The sequence below is a fragment of the Sarcophilus harrisii genome, chromosome 3 (assembly GCF_902635505.1).
Source record: "Sarcophilus harrisii chromosome 3, mSarHar1.11, whole genome shotgun sequence".
Classification (NCBI taxonomy): Eukaryota; Metazoa; Chordata; class Mammalia; order Dasyuromorphia; family Dasyuridae; genus Sarcophilus; species Sarcophilus harrisii.
In genome coordinates, this window is record NC_045428.1 from 588,313,592 (window position 1) to 588,330,181 (window position 16,590).

Genomic DNA, 16,590 nt, shown 5'->3' on the forward strand with positions numbered 1-16,590 from the left:
AAGGTGTCTCTCATTTCATTCTAATCCTGAACCTGTCCTAGTAGACTGGCCTGAGTGGGACCTGGCCCAGAAGAATCCTTGAGTCTGGAACTGATTCTGCTCCTAAAAACTCATTCCTAATTCAGATGCTTGGGAAAGAGTTGGGGCAAAGGGAGGAAAGACACATTTTCAGACACAGATAATAGGTGAATGTGAATTGCTTTACTGTGCTAATTTGTTGGAATGGGTAATTGGTGCAGTGGGTAGAGCTCTGGGCCAGGATTTAGGAAGATTCCTCTTGCTAAATTCAAATCTTGTCCCAGACACTTACCAGTAAATGATCCTGGACAAGCTACTTTACTCTGCCTCAGTTTCCTCATCTGTTAAATAAGCTGGAGAAGAAAATGGCAGGAGCAGCTAGATGGTATAGTGGTTAGAGCACAGGTCCTGAAATTAGGAGAACCTGAGTTCAAATCTGATCTCAGACACTTAACACTTCCTGGCTGTGTGACTCTGGGCAAGTCACTTAATGCCAATTACGGGAAGGAAGGAAGGAAGGAAGGAAGGAAGGAAGGAAGGAAGAAAGGATGGATTGAAGGAAGGAAGGAAATGGCAAACTACTCCAGTAGCTTTGTGATGGGATCATGAACAACAACAACAACAAAAAAAAACAAAACAAAACTGGGAGAGAGCTGACCAGAAAACTCCCCAGTTTCAGGTCCCTATGTCTTTCTCTTAAAAACATTAAAGATTTTTTTTTTATTTCAGGGGCAACTAGATGGCTTAGTGGATAGAAAACCAGCCCTGAAGCCAGGAGGACCCGAGTTCAAATGTGATCTCAGACACACTTCCTAGTTGTGTGACCCTAGGCAAGTCACTTAACCCCAATTGCCTCAGCAAAAAAAAAAAATCATTAACATAAAAATCCTGTAAAGTAGATGCTATTCACCCACCATGTATTTATGAAGTAACTTTTTAATTCCAAGTATAAGAATTTACATAAATTTCTATTAAATGTAATCTTTCTAAATTTGACTCAATATGGAAAGATTATTTTAGAAATGAGCAGAATCTTCTTTTATGTTATTTGTCTTTCCCAACTTCGAGGAGCTTTTTGAATTTTTCTGCTGCATCTTCAACACATTTTTAAATACAATTTTTTAATTTATAGTTTTCCTTTTAATAGTATTTCATTTTTTTCCAAGTTACAAATCAAGAAATATTTTAGCATTCCATTTTCTGCAAGATTTTGAGTTCCAAAGATTTCCTCCCTTCCTTCCCTCTCTTCTTCTAAAGATGGTTTTGTATAGGCAGTTTTGTATAATTTATATCATGTAAACCATGCTTTCATGTAAAACATTTCCATACTAGTCACAGTTGTAAAAAAAAAGAAACAGATTAAAAAAAAAAAAAAAAACCCAAACCTGAGAAAGAATAAAGTGACAAACAAATTTATTTCATTAAATATTTCCCAAGTAAAAAATGAAATCAATTTAGACAATTTTTGAGTTCCAAATTGTCTCCCTCCTGCTCACTCCTCCCCACCTTTGAGAAGGTAGTTTGATATCAGTTATACATGTGAAATCACGAAAGTATATTTCCTTATTAGCTATTTTTGCAAAAGAAAACACAAACAATATAAAACGATAAAAATAAAGTGAATAAAAATAGATTTTAATCTGCACTCAAAGTTCATCATTTTTTTTTCTGGAGGTAGATAACATTTTTTATCATGGGTCCTTGGGAACTGCCTTGGATCATTGTCCTGCTGAGAAGAGCCGTCACTCAGCTGATCCTTGCACAGTGCTGCTGTTACTGGGTACAACATTCTCCTGGTTTTGCTCACTTCGCTTTGCATCAGTTCACGTAGATCTTTCCAGGTTTTTCTGAAACCTGCTTGTCATTTCTTATAGCACAATCATAGTCCATCACAATCTTAGGCCACAGCCCAATTGATGACTTTTCGATTCTTTGCCACCACAAAAAGAGCTGCTATAAATAATTCTGTACAAATAGGCCCTTTTCCTTCTTCTTTATCTCTTTGGGGCGCAGGCCTAAGTAGCAATCTGTGTCTCTTAGTGAAAAGTACTCCCTTTCTTGGGCACCGTTGCCCAGCGTGCCTGAGGTGGGAGATGGACTTTTCCCTCCCTGAAATGAAATACTATTAAAAGGAAAACTATACATTAAGAAATTGTATTTAAAAATGTGTTGAAGACGCAGCAGAAAAATTCAAAAAGCTCCGCCAAGTTGGGAAAGGCAACTAACAGAAAAGAAGCTTCTGCTCATCATCAGGGGAAGAAGAGCTCAGGAGGTGTCTCAGCCCCAAGTGGGCTCAGCGGCATCTAGACAGACCGAGGACTCGCTCTCCCCTCAGGAAAGAAGCAGCAGCCCCAGAAACAGGAGGAGGGGGAGCAGAAATTTCCCCATCCGGCCTGAAGAAAGCTCCTGGGGTTTGCCCAGGTGCAGCCACTCCCCAATTTGCTGCAAATCCAGCTTTTCTCCCTTATCATCCAAAGGATTGGAAGTTGTGGATGTAACTAATTCCGGCAAAAACGCGACGCCGTAGGACGGGCCGGGGAAAGACTGTTTGGGGGATTTGGGCGGGTTCTGTTTGCGCAGGTTTTCTCTCGGACAAAGCCCCTCTAACAGCCCCCTCGGACCCAGGGGAAACCCGGGCCGGAGCCTGGTCACTGTTCGCAGGTTCCCCGCGTCTCGGAGGCCGAGGGACCGGCCGGGGAGACGGGCGCTGGGAGCCCGGCGGGGCCTAAAGCCGGCCCCGCTCCTGAATCTCGGCCTGAGAGAGCCCGGCCGGGCCCCGGATGCGGCCTGACCGCGGGCCCGCGCACGAACCCCGCCCCCCCCCCGGCCTTTCCCGGACGGATCTGCCCTTTTAGCTAAGGTGACGTCGCCTCGTCTCGCGAAGGTCGCGGCTGCGGCCCCCGGAGACCCCGAGGGGAAACGAGGCGGGGGGGCGGGGGGGGGCGCGGGCCAGCCCGGGGCAAGGGGCGATGGCGCGGGAGGGGGTTAGGGGGACGGGCCCGGCGGCTTCCCTGAGGGGAGGTGCACCACTCTCTCCGGGAGCCGGAGCCGCGCGGCCCGGCGGCAGGCTCCCCGAGCGCGGCCGCAGGCTCCCCGAGCGCGGCCGACGGGCCCCAGGCGCTGCCTGACAGCTTCGCCAAGCCCGGCTCTTGCGGGCCGCGCCCCCTCTGACCAATAGGAACGTAAAGCGCCGCAGATTGATAGGTAAGGCAGCCAATCCTTGCCTTCTTCACGTGGTACCTGGGCCGGGCCTCCGGGCCCTGGACAGGGAGAGTGGCGGAGTTTCTCGCGCGCTCATTGGACTATTCCTGAGCCTTCCTCCAATTCCTCGGGTCTCCGCCCCTCCCGTTGGGCCCCGCCCCCTCAGCTGTTGCTCCTGGAGCCTGGCCAAGGCTTCAGCGGGGGCGGGGGAGCCCCTGGTGTCCTTGGGCTCTCAGCGCCGGACGGGACACGCACAGGACGCACCATGAGGGGCTTGTTGGTGAGCGCCCAGTGCCAGCCCAGGACCCCAGCCCGGGGGCCCCCCAACTCCGGGGCTGAGACCCCCCAGCCTGGGAGGGAGCCCCTCTGCCCTCCTGAGCTGGGACCCGAAGGAGCCCGGCCTGGAGCCCCCTGACCTCAGAAGGGATCCAAAAAACCCCGGGAGGGAGTGCCCTCTGACCTCCTGAGCTGGGACCCACTGGGACCCCCAGGCTGGAGCCCCCCGACCTCCTGAGCTGGGACCCACTGGGACCCCCAGGCTGGAGCCCCCCGACCTCCTGAGCTGGGACCCACTGGGACCCCCAGGCTGGAGCCCCCTGACCTCCTGAGCTGGGACCCCCAGGCTGGAGCCCCCTGACCTCCTGAGCTGGGACCCACTGGGACCCCCAGGCTGGAGCCCCCCAACCTCCTGAACTAGGGTTGCAGGCCCGTTAGGTCCCATCTCCAGAGTCAGCTTTGCCTTGTAAACTGCCCACCCACTGCCCGGCCCACTTGCCCAGCCTCATCTGCCCGTTCTGACCCTGGGCTCTCACCTGGTCCCTGGGGGTTCCTTAGCCAGAGCGTTCGCATTTCCTTCCCCAAATGGGGATGAGTGGGGGGCTGCCCAGATTTACTGGGGACTGGGGGGACAGACTGTGAACTTGGCTCCGGGGGCCTTACCCCTGAGCCAGGCCCCGCTGGGACCTCCTGGGCTCTGGCCTGGGACTTTTTACCCTTTGGAACATTCTCCCTCTGACCTCCTGAGCCGGGCCCCAATCCCAGGGCCTCTCTGTGACCCCCTGAGCCAGGACCAAAAAGAATCTCCTCTGGAGCTGGGATCCTCCAACCCCAGAAACTGTCCGGCTCCTGGGGCTGGAACCATGGGATATCCCTCTCCCAGGAACCCCCTTCTATCACTCAGCCCGGGACGCCCTTCTCTGTACCCTGGGTCTCCAGCCAGAGCTCTCCATTAACCCTCAGGTGGGATGCCCCATCCCCCGCCATCCCTCTCCCCCCAATCTCTGCTGTTGGGAGGATTCTTGGCCCCTGATCTCGGAGGTTCCTTCCAGCTCTTGCCCTTGACCTTGACAGCCGTACCCCAGGACCCTCCCCTTCTCATTTTCCTTCCCTGCCCCAGATATCCTGCTCCCGGACCCTGATCCGTCCCTTCAGCTCCAGTACCAGAAACTTGGCGAATAGAGTGGCAGAAAAACAAAAGCTCTTCCAGGTGAGGGGAACCCAGGCCCCGAGTCCCCTGCCCCAAGGACCTGAGTAGCACCAAGCTTGGTGCTTTTCCCAGGACCCCCCGACGCGGCCTTATCCAGAGTGGCCCCTCGCTTTGGGGTAGCCGCCACATTCTCTTGGGAACCCCCATTTCCTGAGACTCCCACTTCTGGAACCTGCCCCGAGCTCCCAGCAGTGGGGGCTCCCCGCCCCCCACTCTTTGGGGGGCAATGACAGGGCCTGTCCTCCCTCAAGCCTAAAGCTTTGCCCCCGTCCCAGGAGAACAACGACCTCCCGGTTCATCTGAAGGGGGGCAGCCAGGACAACCTTCTCTACAGATTGACCATGGCCATTTGCTTGGGAGGTGAGTGGGGGGCGGATGAAGCCTCAGGCTGAGTAGGGGAGGGGCACCTGGGGAGGGGGAGACCAGGGCGGGCCCCTCACTCCCTCCCTCCCCTCAGGTACCAGTTACAGCCTCTTCTGCCTCGGCTGGGCCTCCTTCCCCCACAAGAAGTGAGACTGGACATCAGAACTTCGGAGGGGGGACGGCCTGGCAGGGCCCTGGGCCGAAATAAAGTCCCTGGCTGGGAGACACTAATCCAGAGGGAGTCTGTCTGTCCGTGATTGTGATCGGCCCAGCCCAGAGGGGATTCCCTGTCTCCCCCTTTCCCAAAGGGAGCTGGGACCCCGGACCGCCCCCCACACCCACACTATAGCAGAAGCCTGGGCTCTGGGAGTCTGGGGGGGAAGCCCGAGGACCCAGAAAAGAGAATCCCACCCAGAGCAGGGCTGCAGCTGCCCTGGCCCGACCTGGGCTGCTCAGGGGGCTCCCACCCCCTCCAGGGTGTGCCCTGCCCCTCCCCCTACTCTTCCAGATGGCCTGGGTCACCCAGGAGTCAGGGGTGGGGGTCACAGGAAACCAGATGGGGGGCAGGCCTTTGTAAAGGGACCCTGTCGGCCTGGCTGGGCTCCTTCTGGGCCTTCAGCCCTCCCCGGGCTCCCGCAGGCAGATGGGGGACTCCCGACAGATGCCAGGGCCTGGCTTCCTGGGGTCGGCCCCTGCTGCTGCTCACCGAACAGGGCCATCTCGGCTTCCATGTCCGGGCCACACGTCCTTCCCATCCCCCGCCCTCTCCAGGCCTGAATGTGGGGAGCTGACGACCCCGGGGACAAACACCCCTGACCCCAGCCCCCTCGCCCGATGTGTGGCCAGTGGTGGCCACGAGGAGCTGGGCACACAGCACAGGAGGCCAGCAGTCTTGTGACCACTGTTTATTTTGGGCCTTGGGGCCGCCCTGAAGCCCTGCCCCGGCTCCCAGGCCCACCCTGGTGGGGGGGAGACCCCAAAGCCCATGGGGGAAGGCACTAGACACCAGCCAGGTGGCGCGGGGTAGGGGGCGTGATGAAGCTCGGAACACACGTGGGCAGGGTCCTGGGGCAGCGGCGGGCACGCTGTGAGAACACGCGGGGTGTTTGCAGGGGGGGGGGAGACCGGGGAGGGGGAGCAGGACGTGTTTACAGGGATGCTGGGGGCCAGCACAGAGACACTGGGAGCAGGGGTAGGTGTGTTAGAGAAGTGTTTACAGGGGTGCTGGGGGGCTCGGGGGGGAGGGGGGCTGGTAGCAGGGGGAGGGGGAGCAGGGGCTCCTGGTGGAGGCCGTGTTTGCTCAGGCGGGGGTACGAGGGCACGCCCAGGGACGGCACAGCACCAGCGGCTGCGGGTGCCTGTGCCAGAGGCTCCCACGTCGGACTGAGATGGACAGCTGCAGTCAGGAGGGAAGCCCGGCCTCAGGAGTACATGGTCAGCTGCAGCCACTGCAGGGGGAGGGGGAGAGTGAGCTGAGGCGCGATGTCCCAGGGCCAGCCCCTCCCTGGGCTGAGAGCAGCTCCCGGACCAGACCCCCCAGACCAGACCAGCGCAGGCCCTCACCTCTTGGATGTTCACCCGGATCTGCCCGCTGCCATCTTTGTCCAGGGACTTGAAGGCACCTGGGTTGGGGGGGGGACAGAATGGTTGGCAGGAGAGTGGTGCATCATGGGAAAGCCTGGGAACCCGAGGCAGGGTCCAAGGGCCCAGAATGGAGGGGGGGGGGGCTGCCCCACGGGCCCAGCTCACTCACGGAACATGGCGTCGAGGCGCACGAGGCAGCTGATGAAGTTGTCGAAGTCCATGCTGCCGTCCTCATCCGAGTAGCGCCGAATGATCATCTGGTACAGCTCCGGGCTGAGCTGGAAGCCTGGCGGGGTCACCAGGGGTCAGGGGATCCCCTCTGCTCCCCCCCACGTGCCCAGGGGCAGGGCCCGGCAAGCCCCCACACACTGGTTCTCCCAGGGTCGGGGTCCGGGGCCGGCTAGCGCAGCCCCTCAGTGTCCTGCCTGCGGAAGGGGGCCCTCAGGTCCTGTGGCTCCAGTGAGACACCGAACATCCCAGGCCCCTCGGGATCCGCCTGGTGGTTACCGTTAACTCTGGGCCTTTCAGCACCGCTGGGAGGTGGCGGCAATTGCCCTCAGTCTTACCGATGGAAAAAGGGGCTCAGACTGTGGGCTCCCAAGCGGGCAGCAGCAAAACTCAGCCCGCAGGAGGTGCTTCAACTAAGACTTTTAGGGGGGCAGCTTCATGGCCCAGGGGATAGAGCCCCAGCCCTGGAGTCAGGACCTGAGTTCAAATCCAGCCTCGGACACTTAACCCTTCCTGGCTGTGGGACCCTGGCGAGTCACTTAACCCCAACTGCCTCAGGGGAAAAACCAAACCTGCTTTTTGACTGAGGCTGGCTCTCCCCACAAGCCCCGAGGGCATAATCCCTGTGGGGGAGGGATCTTCTTTGGATTAAGTGGGTCCCCAGTGCTTGCACACAGTAGGTGCTTAATAAACACTTCCTGGAGTGGACACGGAGTCCCGGCTGTCCCAGAGAAGAGAGATTTCACTGACCCCACCTGGCCTCTGGCCCCGCCCCCCCCACCCCCACTGCTGGACCAATGCACCCCTCCAGCCCCAGAACCCCCTGAACCTGCAGCCGAAAAGGCTCCCGGGAGCTCGTTGCAGCCGATGGTCCCCGAGCGGTCTACGTCGTACTGTTTGTAGATGGCCTGGAGAGGGGAAGGGGCCGGGAAGAGGTCAGAGGATGCGGGAAGGTCCCCGGTGGGAGGCAGCGGGGAGGGAAGGTGGGTGCCGGGGGAAGCCCACCTGCCACTTCTTTATGTTGTTCCAAAGGTACTTAAACTCCTCAAAGCCGAGCTTGCCCGTGGTGTCACTCTGGGGGAGGCAGAGTTAAGGCTCAAACTGGGAGGGAGGCCATTATGTGCAGGGGGGCCAGGGCACAGCTCCCACCCTGCGGGAGGTCAGAGGGGGGACCCCGGCTCAGCCCTCAAGCCTCCCTGGAAGCCCAAGGATACATCCATGACGGCCACCATGCTCCGGCAGGTGTCGATGGCAAAACCATCCGTCTTCAGGTCAGGATCTGTAGATAGCAAGGTGCAAGGTCAGAGTTTGCAACCTCAGCCCCTTCCCCCGGGCCAGCCCTCCTGCCCCGGTCACTGGGCACTCACGTCGAGTCACCACCTTATTCAGAATGTTCATGAGCTCCGAGGCACTGACCTCCATGTCCTGCAGGGAGAGGTCGGGGAGACGTTGGGGAAGGAGGAGGGCGACGGGGGCAAAGGAAGGGGCTGGACCCCAGAGCTGGGTGCCCATTCTCCCCGGGGCACGGTCCCTGGGGGGCCCAAGGAGGGGACACTCACATCGCCCGCCAGCTGAGCAAACAGCCTCCTGAACTGCCGGACTTCCTCACTCTCATTGGCTTCGATGTTGGAGTAGTGGGACCGAGGGGGCTGGGGGGAAGAGCAGGGTCAGTGCAGACAAGGCCGATTCTCCATCCGAGCGCGCTCCTCCCCCCCAAGGCCCCAGCTTGCCCCCTCTGGGACCTCCCCCCGGGGGGAGCAGGGCCTCCATGGTTCCGGGGGGCTTCACTTACCGGGGGCTCTGGGTTATAATTGGCTGCAGCTTCACTAGAGAAAAGAACAAGAGGGGGGTCAATGAAGGGGCAGAAGCCGGCCTACCCTCTCCCCAAACCGGTCTGGCAGCCTGCAGAAAGGCTGCCCAGGCCGAGAGCTTCCTCACCCACCCTGGGAGCCGCAGCCGATCCCTGCCAGGAACCAGAAACCTCCACCCCCTGCCCCCTCCCAGAATGCTCCACTCACGGACCCCCCCACCCCCTGCCCCCTTCCCAGAATGCTCCACTCACGGACCCCCCCCCCAAGTTTGAGTCCCCACACCTCCCCTTCCCCCTCCAGATGCTTCTTGGTTTCATTCAAAATCTCAATCACTTCCTGACAAAGTACCCACAGAACCCTCCCAGGTAACTATGAGCTCTAAGGAAACCAGACCCGGCTCCTGGCAAAGGGAGGCTCCCAGCAGCATTCCGCCGGAGCGGTCGCCCTCGCCCTCCTCCCCATGGGCAAGCCCTTCCCCGCTTCTGGCAGGGCCTCGGTCCTCTCTTTGAGGGGTCGCATCCCCGCTGCAGGAGGGGCCTCCATCACCTCCTCCCGTCCTCATCTCCAAGGGGGGAGGGCGTGGAGGGGACGGATTGGCCAGCTTCTTCCCCCTTTCCATGCTGGGATCCCCTTTCCATGCTGGGATCTGAGAATCTCCCCACCGAGGGCCCAGGACAGCCACAGCACCTTTCCTGAGCTAACCCTTCGGATTTCCTGTCTCCAGTTTTCCGTTTCAACAAAAGTTTATCAAGAATTGCCTCTAAATTCATAAAATACTATGTGTTCAAAATAAACTTAAAAACTTCATCTCCCCAGGCCTTGGTCTCCACGTTTGTTAAACGAGGGGGAGACCTGTGGAGCCTCCCCTCTAGGCCCCAGGGGGCAAAACCTCTGCACCCCTTCCTAGAAGCAGGTTTTTAAGTCAATAAAACACGTAGGATGACAAAGGAAGCCACCTACTTTTAAATACAATTACACAAGCATTAATAAGAAGTTTTAAAAGACCTGGTCTGGACCCTAGCAGCCCCCTCACGATGCTCCCAGGGTCTTGCCCCTCTCCCCCCAGGTGCCTCAAGCAGCCTCCCCCCATGCCAGGGGAATCCCCATCCCGAGCTGGTTCTCTCGTGTACCCGGGGGACTGCCGACTGCCACCCGGGAGGAGACACCCGGGTATCCTTCCAATATCCCTGCTGGGCTTGCCCATTACTGTAAGGCTTGTGTCGGCAGCTTCCTGCCAGCTCTGAGTCATCCCTCCATCCCATGAGTCTGGTCCTCCAGGCACTGGCTGCGGCCCTCAGCCCCTGCTTCCCCTCTAGCAGGAGGCACGGGCCGGTTACCCCAGAAGTCAGAGAACGAAAGCACCCCAGGCACAAAAGTACTCATGGCAGCTCTTTTTGGGCGGGCAAGGAATCGGGAGACTGAGGGAAAGCGCATCAAAGGGGCACGGTCATCAAGGCGTGATCTAGGAACGTTCCAGGACAGTGGACAACACTATAAGGACCTAGATCTGGGTCAAGGTATACAGCAGACAACACTGTAAACCTAGGAGGAAGTAGATCCCAGACAAGATATACAGCAGACAATGTTATAAACCTAGGATCCAGGACAAGGTATACAGTAGAGAACATTGTAAACCTAGGAAGACCTAGATCTGAGACAAAGTATATAGTAGACAACACTATGAATCCAGGAGGACCTAGATCAGGGACAAGGTATACAGTGGCCAATGCTGTAAAGACCAACAAACGCCCAGGCGAGAACAAACGCCCTGACTCCGGAGGAGCTGCTCTGCCTAGTAGCTGAGGGCTTCCTTTTTCTTTCTCAGTGAGACCCAGCGGCAGAGGGAGAGAGCGAGGCTGCAAAATCAGAGAGGGTCGAGGAGCAGTTTTAAAAAAGGCGGGTCAGAAAGGAGCCCGGAGAAGCAGGACAGCTGTGAAAGTCCCGGGTTTTCTGCTTTTGCTGGGAAAGAAAACCACATTCTGTTGTTTCACAACCACCTTCTTTAAGTATCAGGTGCCGGTGAGTTAGGACAAATTTGTGAAGTTCTAAACAAAGAGAAAAAAATTGCTTTGGGTCTGTCTATACCCCTGGCACTAGCTTGGTCAATTTGAGTCTTGAGTCTCCTGTTTACAAAACAGGACTCTAGCCTTCCTTCCAGCTCCCAGTCTGTTGGGCACTGATCCCACAGTCCTCAGTAACTTGTCTATCCCCACCCCTGCCCCGTTCTCTGCTTTCTCCCTCAGAGAAACTTCTCTTCCTTTTATCACTGACAGATTCTTCAGGATTTTCACCATCTCCCATATCCTGAATACAGGTTGTCTGTCTGTCTCCCTGTCTTTCTGTCTCTCCCTTTGTCTCCATCTGTCTCTGTCTGTCTCTCCCTCTCTCTGTTTTGTCTGTCTCTTTCTCTCCCTGTTTCTCTGTCTCTGACTCTCCCTTTGTCTCTTCTCTTTCCCTCTGTCTCTGTCACTCCCTTTCTCTCTGTTTTGTCTGTCTCTGTCTCTCTCCCTCTGTCTCTGACTCTCCCTTTGTCTCTCCCTCTCTTTCTGTCTCTGACTCTCCCTTTGTCTCTTTTCTTTCCCTCTGTCTCTGACTCTCCCTTTATCTCTCCCTCTGTCTGTCTCTGACTCTCCCTTTGTCTCTTCTCTTTCCCTCTGTCTCTGTCACTCCCTTTCTCTCTGTTTTGTCTGTCTGTCTCTCTCCTGTCTCTGCTCTCCCTTTGTCTCTCCCTCTCTTTCTGTCTCTGACTCTCCCTTTGTCTCTTTTCTTTCCCTCTGTCTCTGACTCTCCCTTTATCTCTTCCTCTGTCTGTCTCTGACTCTCCCTTTGTCTCTTTTCTTTCCCTCTGTCTCTGTCACTCCCTTTCTCTCTGTTTTGTCTGTCTCTGTCTCTCTCCCTGTCTCTGACTCTCCCTTTATCTCTCCCTCTGTCTGTCTCTGACTCTCCCTTTGTCTCTTTTCTTTCCCTCTGTCTCTGACTCTCCCTTTGTCTCTCCCTCCCTTTCTGTCTCTGACTCTCCCTTTGTCTCTTTTCTTTCCCTCTGTCTCTGTCACTCCCTTTCTCTCTCTGTTTTGTCTGTCTCTGTCTCTCTCCCTCTGTCTCTGTCCCCTCAGGCCCCATCCTCCATCTCCCACAGCCCCAGGCTGGCCAGTCCCACCTCAGACACATTCCAAACAGAACTCGCGGCCATTCCTCACCTCCTTGCTTCATGGGATCTCACTGCTTCTAAGCAAACATTTCCCAAGGACTGTGCTGGGCCAGGGGAGGGCGGAGGTGGGAAGAGTTAGTGCCAACCCAGCCTCGTCCCTGTAGAATCAGACTTGGGGGTCAGGGGCCCAAGACTCCCGATCTGGTTTTGACTTTCATTTTCAGTTCCAAATTTTCTCCCTTCCTCTGTCCATCTCCCGCCCACAGGGAAGGCAAAAAATACAAACCCCTTCCACACAGAAACTCGGACCCTCTCTCGCTCTGTGGCCATAGCCAAGCTACGTAAACTCTCTGGGCCTCCTGGGTCAATGGGGATAAAAACTCGCAGTGTCTACTGGGCAGAATTATGGGAAGGTTCCAGTGAGATAATGGAGAAGGAGAACTTTTCAAATCTCAAAGCAAGATAATTGCTAATCTTTATATCAAGGGAGAGAGAAAAAGACAGAGACAGACAGAGATAAGGGGAAAGAGAATGGGGAGAGGGAGAGAAAGAGAGAGACATAGAAATAGAGAAGAGGAGAGGAGGGGAGAGAGAGACACAGAAAGAGACATAGAGAAAGGGGGAAAAACAGAATGCAGAGGCAGGGGGAGAGGGAGAGGAAGAGAGAAACAGAGAGAGAGACAGAGAAAGCGCTTCTCCTGCCACACAGGGAAATCTGGGCTTGGTGACAGAAGCAATAAACTGTAATTTTTTATATCTATGTAAAAGAAAGGACCACTTGCTGGCCCAGTGGATAGGCCATCAGGCCTGGAGTCAGGAAGACCAGAGTTCAAATTCACCCTCACTAGCCATGTGAGCCTGGGCAAGCCCTTAATCCTGCTTGCCTCAGTTTCCTCACCTGTAAAATGAGCCGGAGAAGGAAACGGAATACCTCAAGAGGTTTCACAAAGAGATGGCCACACATAAGTGAACCACGACAATGTAAAGGTGGCGTGGACAATGGCTGACCTCATTCCAGGCAGGTCTGGAAGGACCCGAAGTTGCCTTAGAAGTCCCTGGCTGTGAGCTGGGGCCCGCTGTGAGATCGTGGACATTCTGCATTATGGGAGGGCTCCCTCTCACCGGGAGTTCCCAACATCAGAGACTGCCAGTCCGGACCAAACATTTCCAGAAGATGACAAGGGGATTTGTTTTTGGTTCTAACAGTTCTCCGGAGCTTGATCATGGGTGGGGAAGTCTCTTACACGGCTTACATTGGGAGAGCATGGTGAGAAAGGATCACGGGCAGAATTTGAACTCGGGCCCTGCTGCCTGCAAGGCAGGTCCCAGGACCCTCCCCAATGTGGCCTCCTTGCCCAGGGTTACGAGGACAGGTTCGTCTTTCTCCCTAACCCCCCAAACCCTTCACCAAGTCAGCTCCATCCCCTGCTCCTGACTTGCAAGTAGCCCTACTGCCCCCACCCGCGGGAGACTTGCAGCTGGGGCGCCCCCGCAAGCGTCTCCTCCTCTCAGGTTGGGGCGGGGTCTGGTTCACTGGTACCCCCGGCCCCAGCACGCACCGAGTAAATCTTTTCCTGTCACCGGATCTCAGTATATCTCCCACCGCGCTCCCCCCCAGAAGGCTCCCCTTGGGATCCCCTCCTGGAGCTGGGTACCCCCGTCACTCCTCTAGATCTGCAGCCCGAAGTCTGACTGGTGCCAGCGGGTCCTGGCTGGCCTCGCCCCCCTCCTCTCCTTCCCACTGCGGATCCTCCGGCACGCCTGGGGGCTCCGGGAAACACCGATGGGGGCAAAACACGCCCCGGGAGAGCCCCCGCCCCAGGGGGTCCCGCTGCCGGCTCGGATAGAGCCCCCCATCCACAGAGGGACAGGGGCCGCCGGGAGGAAAGGGGCCGCCGGGCCACGGGCCCAGCCAGAAGGAAGCCCGGCCTTCCCGGCGCTGTTGTCACCGGCCTGCCACCCTCTGCCCCCATCAGCCGAGCCCCGGGGCCGCTCTGCCTGCAGCAGGGAGGGGGCCCTCGGCTTCGTGAGGAGGACCAATAGGAAACCGGAGCAAAAAAAGGGATGGGGGCGGGGCAAGACCTTCCCCCACTGGCGGCTGCTGCTCAAAAGCCACCAGTGGCTCCCACTGCCTCAGACTCCGGGTAATCGGGGCCTGCCCTGACCCGGCCTCAGCCCCCCCCCTCTGTTTACTCTCCAGCCCAGGCCCCCTCCCACCCACCGGCGTCACTCAAACTGTGGGTCTCCAATGGCCGTGGGAAGGCCCTGTCCCAGCCCCTTTTTCCCCAGAAGGAAACAGGTTTGTCCAAAGGCACCCAAACACTGGGTTTCAAAGGGAGGCTTGGGCCCTCTGCTTCTCCCAGCCCCCCACATACACACCCACCCGTGGCCGGGCCCCATGTGTCCAAGCTACCCAGCAGCGCCAGCTCTCCGGGGAGGGGGCTCCCTCTGGTCCGCGCCCATGCCCCTCCTCCCGGGTCCCTCCCGCGGGTCTGACCCTGGGCAGCCTCAGTTTCCCCCACGGTGAGGGGGGCAGGGAGACCCCTTCCGGACGTTCCGGGCCAATAAACGCAGAACCCTTCCAGTCCTGGGCGCACCGGGGAGTCCCGACCCCCTCCTTCAGGGACCTAGAGGGGCCTAGAGAAGTTTCTTGGCTGCGCCGAGCGGAGTTTCCCGCAGTGCACACGGAGCCCGCTCTGACCAATCCCCGCCTCGGCCAACACCTGCCAGGACTCCGCGCCGCAGCAGGTTACCCAGGCTTAAGCGGATTCAGCCGCCGGCTCGCGCCCACTGCCCTTCCCAGCTTCCTCCGGGACCTCCCCACGCCGCGGCCCCCCATGTCCCGGGGCCCCCCACGCCCGGGGCCCCCCATGTCCCGGCCCCCCATGTCCCGGGGCCCCCTGTCCGCAGCGCCCCGGGGCCCCGGCTCACCTGATGGCGTTGATGACGCCGCCGAGGAAGCCCATGGCGCCCCCCGCCCTGCCGCCGCCGCCGCCGCCGCCGCCCCCTCCGCCGCCGCCGCTGAGCAGCCCCCCGATGACGTTGCCGATGCCTCCAGCGCCTCCGCCGCCTCCGCCTCCGCCTCCGCCGCTGAGCAGCCCCCCGATGACGTTACCGATGCCGCCGCCGCCGCCGCCCCCTCCGCCGCCGCTGAGCAGCCCCCCGAGAGCGTTGCCGGCTCCGCCGCCGCCGCCGCCCTTCCCGCCCAGGAATGAATTAACCAGGAACATGTCTGCAGGAGCTGGGGGGGAGGGGGACACGAGTCAGGCCCCCGGCCCGGGTGCGCGGGGCAGCAGCGGGGTCTCGCGGCGGGTTTGAGGGGCTGGGAGTCGGGGGAGCCCCCCCTGGCTGGGGGCCCTCGGGTGGGGGGGGCTCTTGCTTGTGACTGAGCGCGGGGGTCAGGAAACACGGGACAGGCGGCACTGAAGCAGGGGTTGGGGTGCTCAAGGCCAGGCTGGGGGAGACCGGAGCGGGGCCGGGGGATCCTGGCCTGGGGGGGTGTCTCTGACTCGGGGCCCGGATCCGGGGACCCTCTCACCCTGACCTCGGCCTCAGTTTCCCCGGCTCCGGACTGGCCTCCTATCCTCTGCGATCCGCTCCTCTCGGTCCGGCGCAAGAGGGTCGGGCGGGGCCGGGGTGACTCAGGGGCGGCCCCGCCCGGGGCGATGTTCCTTCTCTGGGCGTCCGCGCGGCCCTAGAGCCCAGTCTCCCAGACCTCCTGCTCCGGCCCCGCCCCTTCCCGCTGCATAACGGGACCCTGGCGTCCCCGCCCCCCACTCCTCGGAACGGGACGCCGGTGAAGAAGGGGTGGCTGTCTGCGCCTTTAAGAACCCCACCGAGTTCCCCCCTCCCGTGACTCAGGGCAGACTCTTTCTGGAGCTCTCGGGCCCCATGTGGGGCTGCGAGGACACGCGAGGGACTATGCTGGGACGCCCGGGTCTCTGGGGCTGAGACGGGGGGCGGGGCGTCAGCCTAGCCTAGCCGGGGAAGGAGGGGAGAGGACTTGGATGACTCCTCCGTCCCCATCCCTGTCCCCGCCCCCCGGAAGCCGGGCCCTGGTTTCACTCCGCAACTCCGGGGGCCATTCCGAGAAGCGGAAGTGACTGGGATAGGGAGGGGAGACAATATGCCCGCGGCTCCGGGTGGGGCCAGTCCTTCAGGGGGCGGGGCTACGGGGCGTTTGCCAGCCCCCTCCGTGGCTCCCAATGTCTGCTCCACGTTTGTGGCCCACCCGTGCGGCCTCCTGGGCACTGCGGCCACACTTTGCGCTTCCTCATTCGTGCCCCTCCGCTCCCTGCCGCTGGCCCTTCCCGGGCTCCCCCGTTGGAGCGTCCACTCATCGTGGGGAGGGGTTGTTTGCGATAGAATGCAAACGAGCACAGATTAAGCGCTTACTGTGTTCCAAGCTCTGTGCCGCCAAGTCTTAGGACCTAGGACAGTGCCGGGCACTTAGTGGGGACTGACCAATGCTCGCTGAGTCACCCATAGCCCAAAGAAGTCTAAAAACAAATCACGTCGGCAACAATTCGCTCTTTGTTGGGAACTACGGGTAACTTGTAACTAACTTGTAACTTACAAGTCTGGCGGAAATGAGGTTCGGACCCACTTGTCAGACCGCATTCCACAATCATTCCAAAATAGCCGTGGCCCGATGGGAGCTGGGGCCAGAGCAGGGTGCAGGGCACTCCCGAAGGAATCAATTCCCTCCACCAACTCGGTAGTAGCACACCCTTTACAATTTAGTGGCGAGG

The 16,590-nt window shown here is 58.7% G+C and overlaps 2 protein-coding genes across 2 annotated transcripts; one reads left to right on the forward strand and one right to left on the reverse strand.

Moving 5' to 3' along the window:
- Positions 1-3,369: 3,369 nt before the first annotated feature.
- LOC100930775 (cytochrome c oxidase subunit 7A1, mitochondrial) lies at positions 3,370-5,305 on the forward strand. Its single transcript, XM_031963095.1, has 4 exons — positions 3,370-3,499; positions 4,616-4,705; positions 4,981-5,065; positions 5,163-5,305. Exons 1-4 carry the CDS (start codon positions 3,485-3,487, stop codon positions 5,216-5,218), a joined length of 246 nt encoding a protein of 81 aa, XP_031818955.1. The 5' UTR covers positions 3,370-3,484; the 3' UTR covers positions 5,219-5,305.
- A 653-nt stretch (positions 5,306-5,958) lies between these two features.
- Positions 5,959-15,779, reverse strand: CAPNS1 (calpain small subunit 1). Its single transcript, XM_031963094.1, has 11 exons — positions 15,384-15,779; positions 14,771-15,080; positions 8,673-8,706; positions 8,440-8,529; positions 8,248-8,305; positions 8,095-8,159; positions 7,886-7,954; positions 7,710-7,788; positions 6,822-6,938; positions 6,632-6,690; positions 5,959-6,516 (listed from the first exon to the last, which is right to left on the reverse strand). The coding sequence occupies exons 2-11, from the start codon at positions 15,067-15,069 to the stop codon at positions 6,490-6,492; spliced, it is 897 nt and encodes a 298-aa protein (XP_031818954.1). The 5' UTR covers positions 15,070-15,080; positions 15,384-15,779; the 3' UTR covers positions 5,959-6,489.
- Positions 15,780-16,590: the final 811 nt, after the last annotated feature.

Bases quoted from the DNA above. Each gene is read 5' to 3' on its own strand.
- LOC100930775 (XM_031963095.1), top strand. The intron at 4,706-4,980 runs GTGAGGGGAACC...CCCCCGTCCCAG, and splicing joins AAAAACAAAAGCTCTTCCAG to GAGAACAACGACCTCCCGGT. The intron at 5,066-5,162 runs GTGAGTGGGGGG...CCCTCCCCTCAG, and splicing joins CATGGCCATTTGCTTGGGAG to GTACCAGTTACAGCCTCTTC.
- CAPNS1 (XM_031963094.1), bottom strand. From the start codon at position 15,069: ATGTTCCTGGTTAATTCATTCCTGGGCGGGAAGGGCGGCGGCGGCGGC. The intron at 8,530-8,672 runs GTAAGTGAAGCC...TCTTCCCCCCAG, and splicing joins ATTATAACCCAGAGCCCCCG to CCCCCTCGGTCCCACTACTC. The intron at 6,939-7,709 runs GTTCAGGGGGTT...TGACCCCGCCAG, and splicing joins GGGAGCCTTTTCGGCTGCAG to GCTTCCAGCTCAGCCCGGAG.